This window comes from Chrysochloris asiatica, unplaced genomic scaffold (genome assembly GCF_000296735.1).
Source record: "Chrysochloris asiatica unplaced genomic scaffold, ChrAsi1.0 scaffold00165, whole genome shotgun sequence".
Classification (NCBI taxonomy): domain Eukaryota; kingdom Metazoa; phylum Chordata; class Mammalia; order Afrosoricida; family Chrysochloridae; genus Chrysochloris; species Chrysochloris asiatica.
Window position 1 is genome coordinate 2,291,308 of NW_006408683.1, and position 27,438 is coordinate 2,318,745.

Below are 27,438 nucleotides of genomic sequence, written 5' to 3' on the forward strand. Positions count from 1 at the left end.
TGCCGCCTCACTTTCTTGAAAGATTTCAATTTTTATTCCATCAATTCCTGGTGCCTTGTTCTTTGCCAATTCTTTCAATGCATTTTCGACTTCCTCCCTGAGTATCATTGTCAGTAAATCACAGGTAAACATCTTTCTGTTATTTTCTGCTTTCAGTGAAGATCCATCTGATGTCAGCAATGAAATCCCTCGTGCCAGGTCCTCATCTGAATCTGACTTGAATCTCTGGCAGTTTCCTGTCAGTGTACTGTTTCAGCTGTTTTTAAATTACATTCAGCAAAATTTTATTTTCTATTTTTGAATTATCTTCAAATTTTTACTTGCATATGATATTAATTATAGTGTCCAATGTGGTCACCTTTCTTCGGAATGGGCACAATCCATCCAGTTGGCCAGGTTTTCCAAATTTCTTGGTATAGATAAGTGAGTGCCTCCATGAATTCATTGTTCTTTGTCAGTGCATTCAGTGCACCTTGGACTTCTTGATCATATATACCCTCTTGAAATGGTTGAACATCAACCATTCTTTTTGGTACAGTGACTCTGTGTATTCCCTCCATCTTATTTGTGATGCTTTCTGCATCATTCAATATTTTGACCAAAGAATCCTTCAGTATTTCACATCAAGGCTTGAGTTTTTTCTGTCAGCTTGAGAAATACTAAGCGTGTTCTTTCCTTTTGTTTTCCTAACTCCATGTTTCATGATAATATTTGACTTTGTCTTCTCGAACTTCCCTTTGAAGTTTTCAGCTCAGCTCTTTTACCTCTTCATTTCTAACATTTGCTTTAGCAACTGTGTGCTGGAGAGCAAGTTTCAGTGTCTCTTCTGACATTCATTTTGGTCTTTTCCTTCTTTCGTGTCTTTTTAATGACATTTTGCTTTCTTCTTATATGATGTACTTGATATCATCCCAGTACTTCTGGTATTCGGTCATCTATGTCCAGTGCATCTAATCTGTTCTTGAGATGATCTGTAAATTGTGTTGGGATATGTTCCAGATCATATTTTGCTTTCATGGACTTGTTTGAGTTTTCTTCAGCTTTAGCCTGAATTTGCATATGAGTAATTGATTGTTCTACAGTCTGCCCCTGGTCTTGTTTTGGCTGACAATATGGAGCTTTCTTACCGTCTCTTTCCACAGATATGATCAGTGTGATTTTCTTCCATTTTGGTTTTCTAACTCTAGTTCTTTGCATACTTAATTATAATACTTTACTTTGCCTTCTAGAATGGCTCTTTTAAATTTTCTGTTCAACTTTACTTCATTTTTTCCATTCACATAAGCTACAAGCTGGGTTCTATGAAGCAAAACATGGCATCAGGATTGGAGGAAGATTAATTAACAACCTGTATTATGCAGATGATACAACCTTGCTTGCTAAAAGTGGTGAGGACTTAAAACATTTACTGATGATGGTCAAAGAGCACAGCCTTCAGTATGGATTACACATCTCAATGTAAAGAAAACAAAAATCCTCACCACTGGGCCAATAAACAACATTCATATCAACAGAGAAAAGATTGAAGTTGTCAAAGACTTCATTCTTGGATCAACTATCAACACTCACGGAGTAGTCAAGAGATCAGACGACGTATTGCATTAGGCAGATCTGCTGCCTTTTTAAAATGTTGAAGAGCAAAGATGTCAGCTTGAGGACTAAGGTGTGCCTGACCCAAGCCATACTATTTTCAATAATCTCATATGCTTACAAAAGCTGGAAAGTGAATACGGAAGACTGTAGGACAATTGATGCCTTTGAGTTATGGTGGAGGAGAATATTGAAAGTGCCATGGGCTGCCAAAACAACCAATAGGTCCGTTTTGGGAGAAGTCCAGCCATAGTGCTCCTTAGAGCCCAAAATGGCCAAACTTCATCTGTCATACTTCAGACATATTATCAGGGGCACCAGTCATTGGAGAAGGATATCATGTATGATAAGGTAGAGAGTCAGAGGAAAAGAGGAAGACCCCCAACGAGATGGATTGACCAAGTGGCAGCATCGATGGACTCAAGCATGGCAACAGTAGTGAGGTTGGCCCAGGATTGAGCAGTGTTTCGTTGTGCTGTGCATAAGGTCGCTATGGGTTGGTACCAACTCAGTGGCACCTAACAACAATTGTGTTCAAGAGCTGCTGCTGACATCCACTTTGATCTTTTCTTGCATAAGGTCGCTATGGGTTGGTACCAACTCAGTGGCACCTAACAACAATTGTGTTCAAGAGCTGCTGCTGACATCCACTTTGATCTTTTCTTTTTTGTGATTTTAATGGCCTTTTGATTTCTTCATGTATGAAGTTCTTGGTGTCATTCTTCAACTCTCTGGTCTTCTGGCCTTGTTTTCACTGATGAGCTTCTCCATCGTCTCTTTCCACGGATGTAATCAATTTAATTTTTGTATATTCTGTCTTGCGAGGTCCATGTGTATAGTCGCCATTGATGTTGCTATAAAAGGTATTTAAATTAATTAGGTTTGCAAAATTATATCACGTGATCTCCAACCTCATATAATTTAACTGGTATGTTGTAGTTTAATTCAAAATGCTAAATTATAAATTAGGGTAATGTGTTTAATTACTCCTAAGTTTGATTGTTTAAATTGTACATTGATGTCATATCAATTTTTCTGTTACAGACTTTGACGTTCTTAAAGAGATCAGGACCATCTCTCAATGAAGTCATTCTTGATGGTTATAATCGCTGTCTTGTGGCTGGCCTTCTCTCACCAAGACTTATTGATATTCAGCCTTCTACTTTAAGTCAAGTGAGTGGTTTTTGAAGTTGGATGTTAGTATTGTTCTATTATAATAAAAATCAACTAGGTAATTTCTGAAAAAGTACGTTAAGTAATGTAACATCTTCCCTGCATAATCAGTATTTGTGGGCTTGGATTTGGCTTAAAATTCATACTTCTCGTACCTGATAGGCCATAACCTGGAATGAGTGTAGTTAGCTGTATGAAAGAGTATCAGATAGGAAACGGCATAGCACCTACCTAAAGTATATCATGGATGGATGTTATAGCAGGCAAAGGACTACTTTCCAGTCCTAGGGAGATCAGCATTAGTGCAAGAGATCGATGTGCTAAAGTGGAAGCCATTATGGATTTGGTGAGTCTCTTCTTCTTTATAGCAACAAAGTGTGATCCTTGGCATCAGCATCACATGGAAATAATGAGTCCTGATGTGGCACTGTAGAATAAAGCACTGGACCACAAGGTTGGTTTGAACCATAAGGTTGGTGGTTCAAGCTCCAGCCATTCCTTGGAAACGCTATATAAAGTCGCTATCAGCCCCCAAACCGACCAAATGGCATTTAACAACTCCCTAATAAATTAAATTTGGGGTTTAGCACAGTAATTTTTTTTAACAAATACTTGATGTGATTCTGATACAGAGGTTTGAGAACTAGTCCTCTATAAAAACTAGTGAAACTCTTAGGTTCCTGAAACGAGAGACATGATTAGTTATGAGTCAGTCTCAGTCTTGGGAGACAAAATCTTCCAAATAAATACTTATAGTCCACTTACAGTCCTCTAGTATCAATTCTTTTACCACTTGGAAGACATCGTAAAATAAAGTATTGGCTAATGATACAGGAGTCCTGCTGTGGTGCTGTGGGTTAATGAACCAGACTGCAAAGCTGGTTGAACTGCAAGGTCAGTGGTTCAAGCTCACCAGCTGCTCCTTGGAAACCCTGTACAGGGTCGCTATGGGTTGGAACCGACTCAGTAGCAAGTAACAACAGCAACAGTGACACAGCTAAGAAATCACAATTTTTAAAAACTCTGTATTTACCTACAACGCATTACTTGTTATTAAGTGATGTCAAGTCAGTTCCAACTCATAATAGCCCTGTCGAGGGTTTCCAAGGAGCAGCTGGTGGGTTTGAACTGCTGAACTTGTAATTCACAGTCCACTGATGGATCCTATAGCTGTCACACCAGGAATCCCTATTAGTTGTTAAGTGCCATCATGTCGGTTCCAACTCACAGCGACCCTGTATTGGGTTTCCAATGAATGGCTGGTGAGCTTGAATCACCAACCTTGTGGTTCAAACTGACCTTGTAGTCCAGCACATTAACCTGCAGTGCCACACTAGGACTCCATAATATTTGTAGAAGGAAAATCCCAGGTCATTTAACATGGAGAAAGAAAACGTTTTATAGACTTTTCTATCTACCAGTATTTGAGTTGTTGTGAAGTGCTTTCGAGTCGGTTCTGACCCATAGCAACCCTGTATAGGGTTTCCAAGGAGCAGCTGGTGAGTTCAAACTGCCGACCTTGCAGTTCAAACAGCTTTACAGTCTGGCGCATTAACCCACAGTGCCACACTAGGACTCCAGTATTCGAGTTACAGTATTTAAATTTAAATAACTACAGAAATATAACTTACAGGATTCCTGGGAAAAGATCCTTGTAGATATTATAAAAGAGATTCATTAATGTATGCTCAGGAACGTTTACCTTTTTACATATAACTACTGGTAGCATAGTGGTTACGAATTGGGCTGCGAACTTTAAGGTCAACAGTTCGAAACTACCAGCTGTTCCGCAGGAGAAAGATGAGGCTTTCTGCTCTCGTAAAGATTTACAGCCTCGGAAACCCTGTACAGGGTCGCTATGAGTCAGAACCGACTCCACGGCACATCACAACAGCAACAGACTATTTATTTCTAATTTTGTGTATTTAGACTAGTAGACATCCATCCCTTCTGTCCCCCCCCAAGAAAAATTCCAAACAGAAAAAAATTAGTTAAATTGGAATTAGGCGATTCCAATTTAAATTTATTAGAAAACTCAGGCGATTGTTGCTGTGGAGTCCCAGCTCAAGGCTGCTGGGGAAACTGAATAAACTGTCTAGTCAGTCTTCAGATTGATGATACTTAGGGTACTCCTAAGTACACCATATAGTTTTTGTTTTGTTTAGTTTTGTTTTTTTAATGTTTTATTTTGAATTATATGATAGTTTACATGGGAGAACTTTAGTTTTACATTCATTCCATCTTATATCATCTCACTGCCATGGTTCCAATCCCCTCCATGCATCATCAACTACCCAAAGGGTATATCCCAGAAACCTGCTCCCTACACTTCCCCCTCCTCCCCCCAGTTTTCAGCCCACAGTCCCTTTCTCTCTCTGGGTCCAAGGTCCCTAGTCGCTTCATCTCTCCACGTCATCATCTCTGTCTCTTTTCAGGCATCTCTGTTTCTCTGGGTAGGGTCCCACGCTCGGCTCTTCTCCGTTGGTGGTCCCAGAGGCCACTGCTCCTATCCTGGAGAATTAATCACTCCCTTCCTTGTTACAGAACTTCCACCTTTGCATTTCCAGCCCTCATAATCCGTCTTGATAAGCATTATTCACTACAGTATCACGAGTTACCCATCTGTATCTCCTTTCATCAGCTCCACCCAGACAGATTGAATAGTACCTACTGGAGATTCTGCCTTCCGCCATGCTCCCTAGCACCAGGTTCCCTCTTGAAAGCTTGTAAGCCAGTCACTTCTTGACTTTGTAGACCCCCCTCCCCATTTGAGTATCCAATATCCAAGCTGCCCTTCTCCGTCCACTCTGTGTGTGGTGGGGGGTGTGAATGTTTCTTGCTGTGAGTCCATGTACCTAAAAAGTTCTAAAGGAAATGAAAATGTGTGTACAGCATGTTAATAACATTTTTGGCCAATCAGGGTTTGCTCTTATATTAATTACACATTTGTGGTTTACCTTTTTTTTTTTTTGTAACAGTTTTATTGTGAATTATGTGATACTTTACATGGAAGAACAATAGCTTCACATTCATCCTATCATATATCATTATATTGCCATAGTTACAGTCCCCTCAATGCATCATCAACCAACCAAAGGTTACACCCCATAAGCCTGCCCCCTGGTCATCAACACACAGCCCCTCTCTCTCTCTGGGTATAGTTCCCAGCTGCTCCATCTCTCCATGTCACCATCTCTGCCTGCATTTCTGGCATCACTGTTTGTTTGGGTAGGGTCCTACACTCTGCTCTTCTCCCTTGATGGTCCCAGGGACCTCTGTTCCTGGACTGCAAAGTCAACCACTCCCCTCCTTTTGCTACAAAACGTCTACCTTTACATTTCCAACCCTCACAGTCAGTCCTGATGGTAACTATTCACTATTGTACCACATGAGTGCTATCCCCATCTCATTTCATCAGTCCCACCCAGACAGATTGGATACTGCTCAGTGGAGATTCTACCTTCCTCCACACCCTCTGGATTTAGGCTCCCTCTTGAAAGCTTGTAAACCAATCACTTCTTGCCTTTGTAGCTCCCTCGTATTGGGTAGCCAGTGTCCAAGTTGCCCATCCCTCCCTGTCTACCCTGTGTATTAAGGGGGGGTGGGAATGATCCTCACTGTTAAGATTTGTTCCCTCTTTTGAGCTACTGCATCCATAGGTGTAGGTCAAGTTCATCAAATTGTATCAGATTCCTCTTTTTTTCCTCTTCTTTCTTCTTCCAGTTGAGCTCTGATCATCCAGCCATTGAAACCAGGTCAAGTGGGTATTATCTGCAAGTGTGGGTGTTCTTATGCATATGCCCTTTCTTCTGATCAGCTGGATGCTTCATTCTCCACTCTAGTCCTCTGTGGCTATGTCACTGACTTTGGGCCCAGGAGTCCTCAGGTCTTGCCAAACTACTGGCCAACCAGGTCTCCACCCAAGTTCAAAGGAGTCTATTGAATGTGGTTGGACTAAGCTCGCAGCTTCATTGCTGTTTTTCCCTCACTTCCCCTTATCAGTGACCAACGTGGACACCAATCAGAGTGCATGTCTGCTCATGTATGCCCCTTGAGTCTTAGTCTTGGAAGAGGGATTGCGCTGAGGGGACCCGACCACTTGCCTTGATGTCTCCTTGGCGAGCAACTTGATTGTTCTTGTAGTAGTCATTCAGACTGCTGTGATTGTTTTGTATTTTTCCTGTTGGTCTTTCAGGAAATACCTACTGTTCTAGCTACTCCTGGCTGGTCGGCTTGTTCTTTCCAGTAGAAATTTCACCCTCTTTTTTTTTTTTGAAAAGGTAAAAGTAGTTTATTAAATGTAAACATGTTAGAATAGTTTACAGAATTGTGAAATCTGGGCATAAAAATGATGATATGATGATACTGATTAGTCAAGGAAATAATGTAGTTTTGAATTTCACTTATAACTTTTATTACTTTCACTTTAGGTTTTCAAGTTTGTATTGTGACTTGAGTGATAGTTTACATGGGAGAACATCATTTTACACTCATCATTTCATTGCCATGATTACAGTCTCTGTGCATCATCATTCATCATCATTCAACATTATTTACTTCTATTTCCTCTGGGTTTTTTTTTTATTTATTGTTTTGTTTTGGAGTGATGTTCATGAAAACATTCAGGAATTTGTAATCATTTAACAACCAAAGAGCACAAGCCTGCCTCCTGGCCACTAGCACACAATCTTTCTCTTTCCATGAGTCTAGAGTCCTCAGCTGCTCCATCTCTCCATGTTCTCATCTTTTATTAAGAAAACATTTCTTAACTTTTTATAACATGGGTCTTACGCAATATTTACCCTTTTGTTACTAATTTCACTTAGCATAATGTCCTCCAAGCTCATCTGTCTTGTCAGGTGTTTCACATACTCTTGATTATTCATAAACATTGAGTAGTATGAGTGTGTATGTATCAAAGTTTGTTTAACCATTCTTCTGTTGTTGGACATTTAGGCTGTTGCCATCTTTTGATGTATCTCATGTAGACGGCAGATTGAAGGATCCTTGTTTTCTTATCCATTCTGCACTCTGCTTCTTGACTGCTCCATTTAATACATTTGCATCTAGTGTAATAATTATCAATAAATATAAACTGATTGCTGTCATTTTGCTGTGTGGTGTTTTGTTCTTGGGGTGTTTTTTTTTTTGGTTCCTGACTAATTCTGTCCCTTTTTTTTTTTTTTTAAGTTTTTATTGTGACCTGAGTACTGAGTGATAGTTTATATGAGAGAGCATTGGCTTTACACCATTGTTTCATTGCAGTGATTATGATCTCCTCCATATATCATTGTTCAACAGTATTTGCTTCCATTCCCTCTGGTTTGTTTTATTTTTTGAAGGGAGGAGGCTGAGGTGCTTGTGCTCTTCTCTTATGATAGTTCTAGGGCCCTGTGTTTATGGACTAAGATTAACTACTCCCCTCTTTTTGTTATAAAACTTCTACCTTTTCAGTTGTGACTATCATAATTAATCATGATAACATTTATTCGCTATTGAATCAAAGCCAGTCACTTTGTGCTTTTATCATCCCCTTATTTTAGGTAGCTAGTATATAAATTGCTCATCCCTATCTACCCTGTATACAGAGGGGATAGCATTGATACTTGTTTTATCTTCCTCCAGTCAAGTTCTGATTATCAAACCATCGTAGCTAGGTGAAATGGTTACTATCTGCAAGTCTGGGTGTTCTTGTGCATCTCCCCTAACTTCATATTAGCTGGATGCTTCACTCTCAGCTCTAGCCCTCCATGGCTAGAGCTCCACTCACCAGTAGACCAACGTGGTCGTCAGCAAGCCTACATGCCTGCTTATGTGTTCCTTTTGAGTTTCAGTCTTGGAGGGTGCTGTGTGCTTTTTGTGTGTGTGTGTGTGGTGCTCCTGGTTTGTTGGTTCCACATAATTTTCTGTGCTGAATTCCATTTGAACCACAAGATCAGTGGTTCAAACTCGCCAGCCACTCCTTGAAAACTGTACAGACTTGGTATGAGTTGGAACTGACTTGATGGCACTTAACAACAACAACAATGGAAACTTATTTAGCAGTTATCTTTTCTGTATATATAATATTTTGAGGAACTGCTAAACTGTTTTACAATCAGAGCATGTATTCCCATTGAGTCTTAGTCTTGGAAGGTGGTTTTAAGTGCTTAAAGTTTTATTTTCTGAATTAGAATTTGCTGCCTTCTGAGTCTGATATGATCTCACGTCTTTTCTCTTCCCTTTTATGTTCTTCTTTTGTTAACTGTGTGATCTAGGAAGAACAATTAGAAGCTGTATTGTCAGCAGCAATTCACACAAGTTCTTTGGGACTTTTGACTGGATGTATCAAAAGGTGGATAACAGAAGGTAAGACACTGATTTCTAGTGATTCATATTTGTTTTAAATCCATAAACATTTCAATATGTTTTTTTCTTCAACCATCAGGGACATTAACTTAAAAACTATTTTGTAATTATAAAAATTCAAGGGAATTGATGTTGATACATGTTAATCTAGACTATGTATAAATTTCATTGAAATCTTACCAACTGTTACTTTAAAGCAAAGTAATTACTTTATTCTTTCCTGGGTGGAAGAAGAGTAGGAAATCCAATATCATGTTTTGTATTTAGTGTTCATGCCTTTTAGTCTTCCTTGAAACATGATTTTCTTAAGCTTTGTCTTTAGAGGAATTGACACCTTAAAGAATACAGTCCTGTTAATGAGCCTTTTAGTTTGTGTTGATTAATCTTCCTTAGTACTTAGATTCAGGCTTTACATTTTTATAGGAGCACAGTGTGAAGTAATGTACTCTTTGATAATGATGCACTGAGAAGGATACACAGTATCAGTTTATCTCTATTAATGGTAATATTAATGTAATTTGCTTAGAGTGGTGTCTGCCAGGTTTCTACACTATAAAGTTAATAGTTTCTGCTTGTAATTAATAGTCATTCTTTATTCTTTTCTTTTATATTCAGAACAACCAAATTCTGCTGCTAATTTGCACTTTGTTCTTGAATGGACATGGAATAAAGTGATTCTCACAAAAGGGGAATTTGACAGACTATGTAAGTGTTATAAGTCTGTGGATGAAGCGAAGGATTTAATATATTTTTTAAGCTGATCTTAATTTTCAGAGTTGTTGTTAAATGTTACCTAGCTGGTTATTACTCATAATGACCTTATATAGGATTAACAGGGAGCGACTGGTGGGTTGAACCTCTGCCCTTGCAAGTAGCAGTCTAGTGCTTAATAAAAATACTTTTTAATCATTTTGAAGTTGTAAACCCTTAAAATTTAAAGATATAACAGAAGAGAACTATTTCTTTTTTTAAATTCTTTATTATGAATTGTGAAGATTTACAGACAAGATCATTTTTGCATTCAATAATCCATACACTTTTTTTAATCTCAAGAAAAGTAGTTATCCTGCTTCCTCCCAGTGGTTCCTATTTGCATTCCATCCACCTTCCCCTCCCTTCTCAACTTTGTCTTTAACTAAAAGCTACTCTTTTGATTTTGAATGATTGACTGTTCTCTGGTGACCATACCTTACTCGTATATTGTTGTCCCCCAATATGTACCTATCTACTGCTTGTCTAAAAATTGGTTTTTTCAGACCTGAAGGGTGGTCAAGGGCCGTAGTCTCAGCTTCCTACACTAAAAGAGAAGTATTTCTTTTGACATTAAAGTGACAGAGTTCATTTTTGGCCAAGATTTTGCAGCAAATTTTTAGCTGGCAGCATGCTAATAATTGCAATATATGTAAAAGTAAAATTTAAGTTTATTTAGAAGTATGCATTATATCATGAAGGATGAACAAATGGACTCTTGAAGATATTTCACTATAACTAATTTTTTATAACTTGTTTATTTTCAAGGAGCCCTGATGACACTTTGGTTAAGCACTTGACTGTTAACATAAAGGTCAGCAGTTGAAATTCACCAGCCAGCCATTCCACTGGTGAAAGATGTGGCAATGTGCTTCTATAAACATTACAATCTTGGACACTTTATGAGGTAGTTCTGCTCTGTCTTGTTAGGGTTGCCATGAATCACAATTTCTCAATGGCATATGTTGTTGTTGTTAACTGCTATTAAATTAGTTCTGACTCATAACGATACTAGATAGGGTTCCTGAGGATTGATGGTGAATTTAAACCACTGACCTTGCAGTCAAATGGTTATCCTACAGCACCACACCAAGACTCCCAATAGCATATTCAAGTAGTGGCAGTGGTGTGCTGTGGAGTTAATTCTGACTCATAGCAACCCTGTATAGGCTTTCTGAGACTGTAAATCTTTGTGGAAGCAGAAAGCCTCATCTTTCTCCTGCAGATAAACTGGTAGTTTGAAACTGCTGACCTTGAGGTTAGCAGCCCAATTCGTAACCACTATACTACCTTATTTAATACAGTATTATTTATTTAATACAGTATTTAATACTTATTTAATACAGTAGATGTGTAGAATACCTAATAGTTAAGGAACAGGATAAAAATACATGTTTTAAGCTGAAAATATCTTTGCAGTAAGAAGAAAAAAAACATTAGTACACAATTGTAGGATCATTGTTGATGATTATGATTCCAACATGTGTTTCAAGGTTGAACTGGCAACTCAGCCCTTGTTGCTGTTTTGAGCCACCTTGCTAGTTATTGGAGATTTAAAAAATTATAGGAATAATTAAAATTCAAAACATAGTAAGTGTTTAAGTATTCTGGCAGTCTTTGTGTTACGGACAACTGCTAGTGGTGGTGGTGATGTGCCATCAAGTTGGCTCTGACTCATAGCGACCCTGTGTAGAGTTTCCAAGGCTGTAAATCTTTATAGGAGCAGAAAGCCTCATCTTTCGCCTGTGGAACAGCTGGTGGATTCAAATCACTGACCTTGCAGTTAACAACTCTGCATGTAAGCCACTACACTAATATTATATAAATGTGACCTCACTTTGATTGAAGCAACCCATACATGCAACCAGTTCCTCTTCATAATCATCTTTATGTATTGTACATGCAGCTTTTAAGTCATTAAAAAATCTTTGAGCCTTTTCTTTCACTAAAGTATAAAAATCAAAAAGTCAATGCTATCAAGCTGATTCCAACTCTTAGCAAACCTATATGACAGAATAAAACATCCTTAGCATTTTAGAGACTAAATCTTTATGGGAGCAAGATAGCCTCATCTTTCTCTCACAGGGTAGCTGTTTTTTGAATTGCCAACATCTGTCATAACCCAATGTCTAACTCACAGCACCACCAGAGCTTTTCTTATACATGTTCCAACTTACATACAAATTCCACTTACAAACAAACAATGTTTGTAACCTGGGGATTGCCTGTTACTGAAAGTAAAGTAGATTCGAATTTGAGAAAGGGATTGAGAATTAAGAAATTCGAGAAATTATAATTAAAAGAAGTTTGTTTTCTGGACAATTCACACATAAATGTTGTTAAGTGCCTTCGAGTTGATTCCGACTCATAGCGACCCAATATAGGGTTTCCGGGAGCAGTTGCTGGGTTTGAACTGCCAACCTTGTGATTTTCAGTCCAGTGATCCTACAGTGCCACAACAGGATCCCACATAAATACAAATATAATGAAATTGGTCATTAAAAGTAAGTCCTTAATCTTTTGATGTGTGGTGGTAATGGGGATGAGCTCTAGATCCAGAATATTTGAGGTCAGATCCTATGACTCTCATTAGTTTTATATGAAAGCCATCACCTGACTCTCCCCTCAAATTATTCATCTGAGAAATAAAATAATAATATGATTTGCCTCATAGGGTAATTATAAAAATTTAAATTAGGAGACCAAGGCAAGATGACAGAGTAGGTAGATGCACTGAGCGCAGCTTCCAGCAGACGAGGGAGACACACTGAAACATACAGATAGTGATCATGGAACTCTGAGCATCAGAGGATAGGACAGAGAGTTAGATTGAATGTCAGCTGGAAAAGGAAGCTGAACAGGAGCAGTAAGATAAAAACAACGGACTGCGCTGGCATGGAGCAGGAAGGCCATCTTAAGCCTTTGTTGATCAAGTGTTTGTTGATTCAGCAGTTTCCAGGCATAGGACTCAACTGGAGGTTGGGTGCAAGTGACTGTAGTTCTAACATGCTCTAGTGCCCCCCTAGCTGGGGATGTGGCTACAACGTACCCTCATCAAGCCAGTTGCCAGTAGGACCCCCTCTTGCACAGTCTTTGCCTGGGGTTGTGTACCCCTCCCTGCATGAAACCACCCTGAACTATACTGCATAAGCCTTGAACAGAGAACTAACTGGGCTCACACTTTTGGTCTCTACCACATCCACCAGAGACAAGTGGTGAGTGCATGCAGTCATCAATTAAATATAAATACAATACCCAGTGTCTCAGAGAAAATGGATTATTTCAGTCTATACAAGAAACAACACAGAAGTACTAAACAACACAACCAATCAACTTGACCTTGGACCCATACACTGATCATACAACCCAACAACAGCACAGTACACATTCTTTTCTAATACACACGGAACATTCTCCGGAATAGGACATATATTTGGCCACAAAGCAAACCTCAATACATTTAAAAACATGAGAATACTACACAGCATCTTCTCTGATCACAACACTATAAAATTAGAAATCAGCAATAGGAATATCAAGGGGAAAAAAAATCAAGTATATGGATATTGAATAATACCCTGCTTACAAACATAACCCCAACACCAAAACTGAACAAAGACATCACTAAAGAAAATTAGAGACAAATATCAATCATAAACATTAGATGCAAAAAATCTCAACAAAATCTTAGTCAACAGAATCCAATTACATAAAAAATAGTACATCATGATCAAGTAAGTGGGATTCATACCAGTTATGCAGGGGGGTAGGTGGTTCATTATTAGAAAAAACATTGTAATATACCACATAGATAAAGGAAAAGAACCATATGGTTATATCAGTTGATGCAGAAAAGGCATTGAAAAATCCAACACCAATTCCTGATAAAAACATAATTAAGAGTATATTTACAAAACCAGCAGCCAGCATCACTCCCAATGAAGAAAAATAAACCATTCGTCCCCCTTGCTCACAGGAACTGGACAAAGATGTACTTTATTACCACTCCAACTCAATATTGTGCTAAAAGTCTTAACCAGAGCTATAAGACAAAAAAGGGCAGCTAAAGACATCTGAATTGTCACAGAAGAAGTAAAATATGTTCAGTTTGGAGAGGATATGGTCCTATAGTTAGAAAATTCCCAAGCGTCAGCAACAAAGTTACTGGAATTCATTGAATAGTGTCAGCAAAGTGGCAGGGTACAAGGTTAGCATACAAAACTCAGCTGGATTCTTTTAATACTAATAAAGAGAGCTCTGAAAAGGAAGTCAGGTAAACCTCATGCAATAGCCACGCAAAAGATGAAATAACTTAAGAATAAGTCTTAACTAGATAAACAAAAGACCTATACGAAGAAAACTATAAAACACTACTAACAAGGAACCAAAAGAGAGTAACAAAAATGGAAGAATATACCATTCTCGTGGGTAGGAAGACTTTTATCAAAATGTTAACACTAACCAAAGCAATCTGTAGATACATTTCAATCCCAGTCCAGGTTCCAACATCATTCTTAAAGAGATGCAAAAACCATTCACCAACTTTATCTGGAAAGAAACTACTAGACTCTGGATAAGCAAAGCATTACTAAAAACAAGAGTAAAATAGGAGGCCTTTAACTCCTGGTCTCAAAACTGGCTACATAGCCATGGTAATTAAAACAGCCTGGTACTAATACAACAAAAGACACATAGGCCAATGGAGCAGCATTGAGAGCCTAGAATTAAATCCATCCATATACATAGTGGTTACAAATTGGACTGTTACTGTCAGGATTGACAGTATCAGGACCTTGAGGTTAACAACCCGATTTGTAACTACTATGTATTGCATTGGGCAAATCTGCTGCACAGGAACTTTTTAAAGTGTTGAAGAGCAGAGATGTCAGCTTGAGGACTAAGGTGCGCCTGACCCAAGCCATGGTATTTTCAATAACCTCATATGGATGCAAAAGCTGCACAGTGAATAAGGAAGATCGTAGAAGAATTGATGCCTTTGAATTGTGGTGTTGGAGGAGAATACTGAAAGTGCCATGGATAGCCAAAAGAACCAATAGATCTGTTTTGGAAAAAGTGCAGCCAGAGTACTCCTTGGAGGCCAGGATGGCTAAGCTTCGTCTCTCATACGTTGGACATATTGTCAGAAGGGAACAGTCGCTGGAGAAGGATGTCATGCTGGGTAAGATGGAGGGTCAGAGAAAAAGAGGAAGACCCATAAGGAGATGGATCGGCCAGGTGGCATCATTGATGGCGTCAAGTGTGGTGGCGGTAGTGAGGTTGGCCCAGGATCGGACATTGTTTCGTTCTGCTGTGCATGGGGTCTCTATGAGTAGGTTCCGACACATGGCACCTGACAACAACAACAGCAACAACCTCAAGGTCGGCCATTTGAAACTACCAGTGGTTCCACAGGAGAAAGATGAGGCGTTTTGCTCCTGTAAAGATTTACAGCCTAGGAAACCCTGTGCAGGGTCACTTTGAGTTGGAACTGATCCCATGGTGCTTAAAAACAACAACAACACATACATTCATTTTATCAATGACAAGGAAAAAACGAGTTCAATAAGAATTAAAGACCTAATTGGAAAGCTTAAAACTGTGAAGATCATCAGTGGAAAAAAATAGGGGAAAACTTAGGGGCTCTAATACATCGCATAAATACACTGTCAAACTAAAAACAAAAACAGAAGACAAAATAGATGACTCGGACCTCCTAAAAATTAGACACTTAAATATATCAAAAGATTTTTCCAAAAGAACTATCGTAGGAATCCTTTCAAAACATAGTCATTTCCCAACTACTAAAACTATGGCCAAGCAGATTTATTTTTGAACCAGATTTTAATTGAAACTTGCTTAAATTGGAGATTTCCCCAATAAAATGTCTCTGATCTTATTTGGAAACTTAATTTTTATAAAAGGTATAACCATCAACAAACAAAACCCTCTTTTCCCCAAAGATGAATTTGTCAAACTTAAACTTAAATCTCTTAATTTAATATCATAAGTAATAGAATTTGAAAAATTTTGTATTTGTGATTCTAATTCATTAAGGTTTACTCTGTAGAGATTTACTCTGTGGAAACTAATCTCATATTTTATCCTTGAAAGGTGTTCCATTATTTGATGGTTCATGTCGTTTCATTGATCCACAAACCATGCAGTCTATCCAGCAGTGCCATTTGCTGTTTACCAACCTTAGTACAGTCTTAAGCTATTTTGCTACAGAGGCCCAAGAGATCACTGAGAGAGGTATGCACTTCCTTTTATATAAATGAGTGTTTTAAATTTTAATTTTTACTTAAGGCAAGATTAAACTCTTAGACCTTCGATGGGTCATGTATTGTTGTTGTCATTGCGTCTTTTCAGACTTAGAGACCCTGTATAGGGTTTCCAAGGAGCAACTGGTGGGTTTGAGTTTCTGACTATGTGGTTCCCAGTCCAGTGCTGATCCTACAACGTCACACCAACCGTCCATGTGTAAAGATCTATAGGAATGTTACTAGATATTCTATAACCCCATGCTTATATCAGCTTTGTTGTTGTTAAGTACCGTAGTAGGTTCCCGACTCCTAGTGACCCTTTATAGGGTTTCTGAGTAACAGCTGGTGAGCTTTGACCTTCTAATTCAAACCAACCTTGTACTCCAGAAAGCCACACCAGAACTCCTAAATAAGCTTAGAAAGTTCTAAAATTAAACTTCATGGTTGTCAAGATTGTATATTCCCAATAGAATTTCAGAATTTATGTATTTTTATTCACAGGGTTCATTTTTTTTTTCTTTCTGTTTAAACAAAACCAAAAAATTATTTTTATTTAAAGATGTGGTATGAGTAATCTATATTAATCATATATTTCAGCTAGTCTGAAATTAACTAACTTGAAGTAAATATAGCTATGATTAAAGGATGTTGTTGATGTAATATGCTGTCAATTCAATTCTGACTTACAGTAACCCTGTATAGTGCTTCTGAGGAGCAACTTTGTGGTCAGCAGTTCAGTGCTTACCATATAGCGCCACACCAGGACTCCACATTGAAGTATATTTACCTAAAATGTCTGTGTAAACATTGACTCGTTTATTCTAGCATTTTAGATATACTCTTGGACCAGAAGTATCAATTTGGACTAAAGTAAAATCAGTGCAAACATAGATCTGTTATACACACACTCACACACACACACACACACACAGGACTCCTGGTATGGCATTGTAGCATCAGCACTAGACTGGGAACCTGAGGTTAACAGTTCTGCTCCTTAGAAACCCTGTACAGTGTTGCTGATGACACTTAACAACAACAGATATATACACATAATGTTAAAAAATGTTAAAAAATCAAGTTACTAGCTTTTGGGAAACTTGAACATTTTGGGTTTTCATTGCTGGCCAATTCATTGATTAATAAGACTGATGTTCAACTCTCCTCTACAGGTCTGATGGACTTAAGAAATAAGCATATGGTTACCCAGCTCCTCTGTCAGTATACACAAATGATTCTTTGGTTCTCTCATTCTGGACTTTTACCAGAAGGCTTAGGTAAAATATTTAATTAACCTATATATATTACTTGAAACATTCTTAATTCTCTATATAATGCTTCAAGGTTTCTTTCATTTCACTCATATTTTATTTCTTACATTCTTCCTTACATTATATCTTAAGTGTATAAGCCCATGCCTGATAAGCAGGTGTCTGTATACATTTATTAAATTAAATAGCATGTAGAAGAAAAGCTCATTTGGGAAAGCATGGCTTCTGATTTAGATCCATAGAACTTTGATTTTTATAATTGAATTTGTTGACCCTCTTTCTCTTTCAGGCTCTCTTATGGTTATTAGCTAACATTGTTGTTGTTGTGTTATGTGCCGTGGAGTTGGTTCCGACTCATAGCAACCCTGTACAGGGTTTCCGAGGCTATAAATCTTTACGGGAGCAGAAAGCCTCATCTTTCTCCCGCGGAACTAACATTATTTGCCATCAATTAAATACCCCCTTTTTTCTAACAATTTATCTCAATAACAAGAATTAGAGACTAACTTTTATACTATATTTGTTTAGAGTACATTTGGCCCCCATTTTCTTACAGCAGGAAGCACATTAGATTTTATTTAGAAGTGCTTTTCCGACTGTGCAAGTAATTGCTGTTGGTCATATTTTTTCATAGTTTTCTTTGATTCTAATTTGAGTAAATAGTGAACATCATTTGCTTCTAATTATCATTTGAATTTAAGATTGTTTTATGTAGGTTTTGAGCCAGTATCCTTGTGGTTATAGATTTCATGACCTTTTTTTTTCTTACTTGTGCATCTGTAAATACAGGAAGCATGTACTATTCTTTTGGAGTCCTGGTGAGTGTGCTCTAAGATAAGGTCAGTGGACTGCTAACCATAAGTTCAGTGGTTCAAGCCCACCAGCTGCTCTTTGGTAACTTACATAAACAGGGTCGGTGTGAGTCAGAACTGACTCAACGGAACTTACACAACATAAAATTGCAGTAAAATATCAGTGTATGTAGCCTTAAATATTGTTGGCATATTTTGGGAATATTATTAATCCCTTTTCTAACTATTAAAAAAACGTAGATGATGCTGTGCAGTTGTCAAGGTTGTGCTACAACTACCCTGTAATTCAAAACTACTACACCAGCCGTCGTGAGAAGTGTGAACGCTTATCCAGGTATTGTACATTCATAACCTTTAAAACACCTTAGAGAATTTACTTACACATCAAAACTTTCTCAGATAAAACAAGTAGTAGAGTTTATCTTGTTACAAAACTTTTCGATAGGTAGGATTCTAGGTGAAGTATCAGAATTTGTTACCAAGACTATTGTTTTATTTGTAATTTTTTTTTACCTAGTAGATACATGCTTATTTTAGAACTTGAGGATACCTACTCATTACTTCTAAATGAAATTCTTAGGAGTGGTTTTTGAAAGGAGATTCTATAGTTAAGCGTTCTCCCCTAAAGGTAATTCTTGTTCAGAAAAAGGCTAGAAGCTAGCATTCATCGAAAAACCATAAAACATATCTCCAATTAAAGTTATTCTACAATCTTTTCATAACAGTTAGATTTCAGAAATTTATTCATATCTTGTGTTCTTTTTCTTCTTTTGTTTTTCTTTTATCCTGTCTTTTTAAAATACATATATATTAGCCTAGTTGATGCCTTTGAAATAGATAAGTCAAAGAAATAGAATACTTTCTGTAGCATTAGGCCTAACTCTGGAATTAAACAACCCTTTTTGCAATAGTAGAATAACATGTAACATTTAGAGCAATGATGCACATTGTTGATTCCTGGTTCAGTACATTGATGTTGATTCCTGGTTCTGTACATTACCTGAAAATCTGTACTTTTAAAAAAATTGTGCACACCTGTTAGAATGACAGTAGTCCAAAGCACTTTCCAAAAACTTCAGATGCATTTGTGGATGTGGAGCAACAGGAATTCTTATTCTTTGCTGGTGGGAATGTAAGATGGTACAGCCATCTTGACCTTGGAAGATAGTCTGGCAGTTACAAAGCTAACCCATAGGCTTTACCCTACAATCTTGGAATTGTACTACTAGGTATTTACCCAAATGTGTTAAAAATTAGGTCCACATAAAACTAGCACATGAGTATTCTTAGTTGCCCAAAACTAGAAGCAATCAAAATGTCCTACAGTAAGCAAATAGATGAACAAACTATAGTATGAGTACATCCATACAATGAAGTATTATTCAGTGATAAAAATAAATGAGCTATATGAACATGTAAAGGAAGTTATGAATACATAGAGGAACCTAAGTATATATCTGTGAGTGAAAGAAGTCAGTCTGAAAAGGCTCCATATTCTTCAATACCCCTTACATGTCATTTTAGGAAAGGGAAAACTAAAGATATCAATAAGATCAGTGGTTGCTAGAGAGATTCAGATGGAAGGATAAGTACTGTTATGGTGGCCATGTGACATTATGCATTTGTCTAAACCTGTAAGACTACAATGCAGAGAAGGAACCATAATATAAACTCTGGACTTTAGTAAATAATGATATGTATCAATATAGTTTATTCATTTATAACATATAAAATGTTAATAATGGGCCCCACTGGCTGCTCTGAAAAGCCATCTTTGCATTGTTCCTGGGTCCGGCTCCCTGCTCCTCGCAGCCACCGCCACCACACTCCTTCTCCACTTTCTGCGGACTCTGGCTGCTCTCTTGCCAGAATCCCCGAACTCGCACTTTTTGTTATCCTCTGTATCAGATCACCAGCGTGTCCCATCATGTCAGACACGACTGTGGACACCAGCTCCGAGATCACCACCAAGAACTTAAAGGAGAAGAAGGAGGTTGTGGAGGAAACAGAAAATGGAAGACATACAACCACTAATAGGAACATTAATGAGGAAAATGGGGAACAGGAGGCTGACAATGAGGTAGATGAGCAAGAAGATGGGGAGGAGGAGGAGAAAGAGGAAGACGGTGATGGTGTTGGTGAGGAAGAAGATGGAGATGAAGATGAGGAGGCTGAGGCAGCTACGGGCAAACAGGCAGCTAAAGATGATGAGGATGATGATGTTGACACCAAGAAGCAGAAGACCACCGATGAGGATGACTAGACAGCAAAAAAGGAAAAGTGAAATATAAAAAGGCCACCATGACATATTCACCCTCCACTTCCTGTCTCAGACTCTAAACTCAGTCACCTTCGAGTAGAAAGTCCCACCCGTCCATTTGGGCTAAGTACCACCCGCAGATACAAGCACTCACCACCAACCAACCAAAACCACAACGTGAATTTGCAACAGGGGAGAAAAAAGAACCTAAACTTCCAAGGCCGTGCTTTTTTACTTAAAAGTATTTAAAAAGGAAAATTTGTTTGTATTTTTTATTTACATTTTATATTTTTGTACATATTGTTAGGGGTCAGCCATTTTTATTGATCTCGGATGACCAAACAAACCAGCCTTTGGAGTGTTGTCTGTCCTAATTCTGACTTTGCTTGTGGTGTGACCATGTTCATTATAATCTCAAAGGAGAAAAACAAAAACCTTGTTTAAAAAAAAAAAAAAAGCAAAAACAACAACAATCTTATTCCTAGCATTCCAGTCACTTTTTTTGTGTATGTACTTAGCTGGACTATAAGTAGTTGGTTTGTATGAGATGGTTAAAAAAGGCCAAAGATAAAGTTTCTGGTTTTTTTTTTTTTTTTTTTTGTCTATTAAGTTGTTTTTTATTATTTTTGGCCTGTTTAATGTATGTGTGAAACAATGTTGTCCCAACAATAAACCAACATTTTATTTTGCTGAGTTGTTCTAACAATAACAACAACAAAATGTTAATAACAGAAAAAATGTGTAGGGGAAGAAGGAGGTATATGAGAACTTTGTACTTTCTGCATAATTTTCTATAACCCTAAAATAGCTCTAAAAAATAAACTGTGCCAAATATAATTGTGATGCATGACAAATTTAATGAACAAATACTCTAGCATGGACTTGGGAGATTAAGTATATTTTAAGATTCTGGGTCTGTTATTTACTAGGTGTGTGTCCTTGAGCAAGCTTTCTAATCTTTATTTTGGTCGTATGTTATAAAATTATATAATGTAAAATTATGTATATATGCAAGGCACCCAGTATCGCATAACTCAGAGAAAGCTCAATAAATAGTAACTGCTGCTACTTTTATTTTAGATGAGTAAACAGCTTATCACATTGTTGGTGCTCATTTGTATGCTTTTTAAATGAAGGAATCACTAAGGTTAAATTGCTATCCCAAGTTATGAAACAAACTTTAACTCTTGACTTGGAACCAAAGTATTTTTACTATATTGGACTGCTGTAACTTTATGGTAATATCCTCAGAATGGTGAAAAATATATAGGCTTGGGCATTTCACTGGCTGGACTGCTTTCTCCACAGAAACTTGACCTTGGCTGACTGGCTTACTAGTGATAGAATTTCAGGCAACTTCAGGGTTTTTCTACTAACTGTTTGATGTCTGGAGTTCTCACAATACTAAATGGTTCTAGTTTTCAAATTTCTCCTGGTGTGGCGCTGTATGATAAGCTCAGGATTGCAAAGTCAGCAGTTCAAACTCACCAGCCACTACTCTGAAACGTTACACAGTATCACTATTAGTCTGAACCAGCTCGATGTCAGTTAACAACAACAACAATGATTGGAATCATTTTAAGATTTCAGTATTTGTTTTGATAATAATAAACCTGTCTTTTAAATCCTACTCTTGCCCTTATTGCAGAGGGAAGTGGAACCCTGATTGTTTGATGATTGATGGAATAGTTTCTCAATTGGGAGATCGAGTTGAGAAGTTATGGAAGCGAGATGAAGGAAGCACAGGAAAATATCCTCCTATGAGTCTACATGTAGGTTTACAGTAACGATATTGCTTAAAGGTTACCAATAGTATATAAAATTTGGGTGGGAGTAGACATGGTGGTGATGATTATGTGCGTGGAGTCAGTTCCGACTATTAGGGACCCTGTACAGGGTTTCTGAGGCTGTAAATCTTTACGGGAGCAGAAAGCCTCATCTTTCTCCCGCGGAACAGCTGGTAGCTTCGAACTGCTGACCTTGTGGTTTGCAGCCCGATTCGTAACCACTATGCTACCAGAGCTCCTATATTGCTTACATATAGTTTTTCACCTCTGGTGCAGACAGGACAAACAAAAGAGTATGAGTGAATAAATCTATAAAGTGTACTGAACCTTTTATCCCTTAATTTTGCAGGCTCTGCTAGATATGTACCTACTAGACAATGTTACTGAAGCAGCCAAACATTCTGTTGTATCCTTTTGAATTTTGTCAAAAATAATTCATGTCTTAGCATCATCGTAAGATTTCAAAGTAGTAGGAGTTTAACATAGTTTTAAACCATTGCAATTTCATGTTTGAATTTTTGTTTGTATGAATTGAGTTTAATACCACCTTTGGCATTGTGTTTCAACCCTTTGGTCTTTGAAATAAGATCTTTATGCCTGTTAGTAATTATACTTTCATAGCTGGATACCCAGGATGGCTTAAAGCAAAAAAGAAGTCTTTTATGCTACATTGTTTGTCCTTATTCGAAACATAAATGTAGGCGGTTTTTGTTTATTGTCCTTAATCTTCTTTTTTTCCTTAAAAAAAAAAAAAAAGACCATTTATTTGCTGCTTGATATTATGTATTCCTTTCCAAACAAAGCGGATACTTCAATTGAATCTTTTCCAACTGCTTTTGCCATTTCTTGGGGCCAAGTTAAACTTATTCAAGGTTTTTGGCTGCTAGATCATAATGACTATGAGGTAAGTGTATTGACTTACTTAGAATGTGAGCTTTTGTAAATTATTAGAATTTTAGGGGGGAAATACATAATTAGATTATATTTGTTATTAAAGATGTGATAGTATCTACTTCTATAAGTCAATTTAGAAGGACTTAATGTAATCAGTACCATTCCCTAGTTATTGTCTAAGGCAGTAAGAATATAAAGTTAAAACATTTTAGAAAGCCAGGTGTCTTACTGTCTAAAGGAAACAAACAAACGATTGCTAAATAGTACAAGTATGATAATTACTATGTTAAATATATGTTTGGGATGTTTAGTATTGAAATGGAGTCGTGGTGTGGTGCTGTAGGATAAGCACTGAACTGGTAAACTCAAGATTCAGATCCCCAGCAACTCCTTGGAAACTGTAGAGTCACTATGAGTTGGGCCTGACTTAACAGAACTTAATAGCAGCAACATAGATTAAAGTAGATCTTTTCAGTTTATATTTAAACCGGTTTTATCTTAATGTTTCTATTATCCATTGTATATTGCCATTTGTATTTAGCATTTTTCATGTCATATTTGCAGAGTGCTTTGGATCTTCTGTTTCACCCAGCTACTGCAAAACCTGTACCATGGCAACATTCAAAGATTATTCAAGCCTTCATGATTCAGGGCGAACATAGACAAGCCCTCAGATATATTCAAGCAATGAAGCCACCAGTGTCCAATGGTAACGATGTTACCCTTCACCTCACTGTTTTGCTTTTTAATAGGTAAGTTCAAAAAGCTTTCTAATTTTTTTCTTTCTTTCTTTTTTTTTAATGTTTTATTGTGAATTATATGATAATTTACATGGGAGAACATTAGCTTTACATTCATCCTATTGTATATCATTTCATTCCCCTCCATGCACCATCAGCCAACCAGCGGGTATATCCTGCAAGCCTGCCCCCCAGTCAGCACATAGTCCCTCTCCATCTCTGTATCTAAAGTCCCCAGCTGCTCCATCTCCACGTCATCGTCTCTGCATCCATCTCTGACATCACTGCTTCTCTGGGTAGGATCACACTCTCTGCTCTTCTCCCTTGATGGTCCCAGGGACCAACCACAAGAGTCTTATCCCCATCTCCTTTCATCAGACCCGCCTAGACAGATTGGATACTACTCAGTGGAGATTCTACCTTCCTCCACACCCTCTGGATCTAGGCTCCTTCTTGAAAGCTTGTAAGCCAGTCACTTCTTGCCTTTGTAAACCCGCCCCCCCCCCCCCCCCACCCCCCGGGCCCCCCCCCCGTTTTGGGTAGCCAGTGTCCAGGTTGCCCATCCCTGTCAACTCTGTGTATGGAGGGGGTGGGAATGATCCTCGCTGTAAAGATTGTTCCCTCTTTTGAGCTACTACATCCATAGGCGTAGGTCAAGTTCATCAAAGGCTTTCTAATTTTTGTTCTGTAAAAACTTGCATAACAGAAACTCAGTATTTCTTAAGCAGGTACAAACTCATTTTTTCTTTTTTGCAGTTAAACTCTTGATATTATATATGTTAATATTTTTTAATTGGTGACAAAGACAGCAACCTATATGGAATGGATTGCATTGCATATTATGACTTCTGGTCTTTCAATGCTTAGAAAAGTGTAGAGCACTTTTTTATCTAGAATAAGATAAATTGAATAAGAATAAGAAAGTGCCTTGAGTAAATGGGGAAGCCATACTGGGATTTAAAATTTTATCTGTTGATAGTTGACAGTCTATTGATGTGGATAATTGAGAGTTCCGTAATTGGAAAATTGAGGAGGCAGGAATAGAGAGGAAGAATAAAGTTGAGGGTTATTTTAGTGTGGTGTTTTGCTATTTTTGTGTTAATATTGGTTGATTGGGTATTACAGTTATTTGCACTTGGTTTTTGCCATTAAATTTGCCACTGTATCCTTATATAAAGAAAGTTGGGGTATCTATTTAAATGATTTTAAGAAAGTGTTGTTTAAAGTCTTCATAAGCACTATAGATTTGATTGAATGACATTTTTATATTGCTTCTTTCTTATTTTTACAATATTTTAATGTTCTCTCATCTGTGTGATGTATAGTGCAGTAACTCTGTAATATATGTACTGGACTGCGAACCTCAAGATTGGCGGTTCGAGTCCTACAGTCACTCTGTGGGAGAAAGATAGGCTCTGCTCCCACAAAGATTTACAACCTTGAAAATCCTATATAGTCTTGCTATGAGTTGGAACCGAGTTGACAGTACTAAACCAGGATATGTAAATACTTTAAATGTCCTCAAAAATAATGAATTAGGAAGTACTTGTTGAAATTCACAGAGTGAACATATTTGTGAATGTTACTTGTCTAGTTGAATAAATTTAAAATACTGATTCAAAAATTTTTTTTCCTTGACAAACAGAAGTTTCAAGAAACTGAATGTGATAAATATTTAATACATTGCTAGACAAATGGCTTGTGACATTTTTTCAGTTGCATGTAGCTTGGTGTCTTCTTAGTCTTTGTTGTTGTTAGTGTTGTCATGTCAATTTCAACTCTTTATAGTGACCCTTTTTATAGGGTTTCCAAAGAGCAGCTGGTGTGGATATGAAACACCAACCTTGTGGTTCAAACCCACCCTGCCGTCCATTGCTTATCCTACAGCACCACACCAGAACTCTTCACCCTTTAGTGACTTTAAAAGTTAGTGCTTCATCACTAATGTTATTAAGTGCCATTGAGTCAAATCGGACTCATATTGACCTTATATAGGATTTCTGAGGAGTGGCTGGTGGATTAAACTGTCAGCCTTTCAGGTAGCAGTCCAGTGTGTATCCTACATCTTTCACAGGTTAAAGATTTCTCTTCTTCAATTCCATTGTCCATCTTTGAATCATCCTTGGCATATTTCTGTTATTTGCTATTCTCCTTTTCTCTTCCCAGGTATGTCATATTCAGGCACTACATAATTTCTAAACCTTATTTCTCTCAAGTACAGTAAATCCATCATTGTCCAGTCCTTGGAAAACCACCATTAATTATCCTGTGTAATAAATGCAGAAATAAAAACAAAGTGCCGTTTGTAGGAAGTGATGGTGATGGTTTTTATTGGAAAGACGAAGATAACTTAGGAGAGAACTAAGGTTATTTCTTGTGGTCTGTACACGATTCTAAATTCCCCCAAATACCTGTATATCTATTCCAACAGAATGGTGAATCACAGTGTCCTTAAACCTTGGATAAAGGTTAAGTTCAGGAAGTATGCAGGAAGATACTAGGTTAGACTACTAAGGGGTCTTTCTAACACCCATATGCTAAGATTACATAACTGCAATTTAAAATGGCTAGAAAAGGTTTTAATATTTCAACCATCAGACTGGACTGCTTACTCTGGTTCCCAAATTTACCCCATGCCAGAAAGTAAGATGTTGCTAAGTTTTCTGATTCTTTTTTTTAAATTTGCATTAGTGATAACATTGTTTGGTTAATCTCAACTCTCTCCCAACTCTAACCTCTAGTACCTGTCTCCTTTTCTATAACCTTTATGCTGGTAGATTTTCAATTATATGAGCTGTATTTATGGACAGGCATCACAACTATGGCTTACTTATTTTACTTGCAAATTAGCCATGATGGCCATGGTATAATATTAGACTTAAGGTAAATAAGAGCTTTATATACTTAGCTGATAGCATTAATTGTTTCATGTTAGTATCAATAAGGTGCAACAGAAGAACATAAAGGAACAATTTAATATCATAAAGAACTGACTTAATTATCCCATCCCTACCCCCCAACCCCAGTTTTTGTGGGTTTATTCAATTGGACTTTTTAACTCATGCTGTGGGTAGTTTGTTTTTAGCTTTTTCTTCTTTACTAATTTGAAAATATAAATCTAAATAATTTATATATTGCTCTAGCTACATTCCTCAATTTTACTTATCATTTAAGTTTTTTTAAAAAATTTTATTATGATTTATTTTTATCATCTCTGTAGAAATTTCAGTTTATGTGGTTAATTTCTAAATTAACTGCTGATGGGTTTCTAACTTAATTGCATTTTGATAGCATAATGTGGTTTATGTGGTAGCTCTTATTTAAATTTTGATGAGACCTGCTTTACACACTGGCAAGTAGTCATTGAATAGTTGAAGCACTAAATATATTTGTCCAGAAGATCAAATTTGAGTTGTGATTTTGTGTCTTTAATTTTTTGAGTTGACTGGGAGTCCTGGTGTGGCACTGTAGGATAAGCAGTAAACGGGTTCAAACCCACCAGCCTTTCTTTGGAAACCGTATATAGGGTTGCTGTGAGTGAGAACCAACT

General features: G+C 37.4%; 2 protein-coding genes across 2 annotated transcripts in view; both read left to right on the forward strand.

The window, feature by feature from the left end:
- Positions 1–27,438, forward strand: part of AHCTF1 (AT hook containing transcription factor 1) — a 100,455-nt gene that overhangs the window by 32,740 nt on the left and 40,277 nt on the right. The window contains exons 11-20 of the mRNA XM_006871267.1: positions 2,635–2,763; positions 9,021–9,111; positions 9,727–9,816; positions 15,973–16,113; positions 17,297–17,401; positions 18,448–18,541; positions 22,116–22,239; positions 22,604–22,660; positions 23,012–23,158; positions 23,713–23,900. Coding sequence (XP_006871329.1) covers positions 2,635–2,763; positions 9,021–9,111; positions 9,727–9,816; positions 15,973–16,113; positions 17,297–17,401; positions 18,448–18,541; positions 22,116–22,239; positions 22,604–22,660; positions 23,012–23,158; positions 23,713–23,900 — 1,166 coding nt within the window. The remainder of the gene's footprint in view (positions 1–2,634; positions 2,764–9,020; positions 9,112–9,726; positions 9,817–15,972; positions 16,114–17,296; positions 17,402–18,447; positions 18,542–22,115; positions 22,240–22,603; positions 22,661–23,011; positions 23,159–23,712; positions 23,901–27,438) is intronic.
- LOC102816656 (prothymosin alpha-like) lies at positions 20,135–20,470 on the forward strand. Its single transcript, XM_006871266.1, has one exon. The coding sequence runs from the start codon at positions 20,135–20,137 to the stop codon at positions 20,468–20,470; it is 336 nt and encodes a 111-aa protein (XP_006871328.1).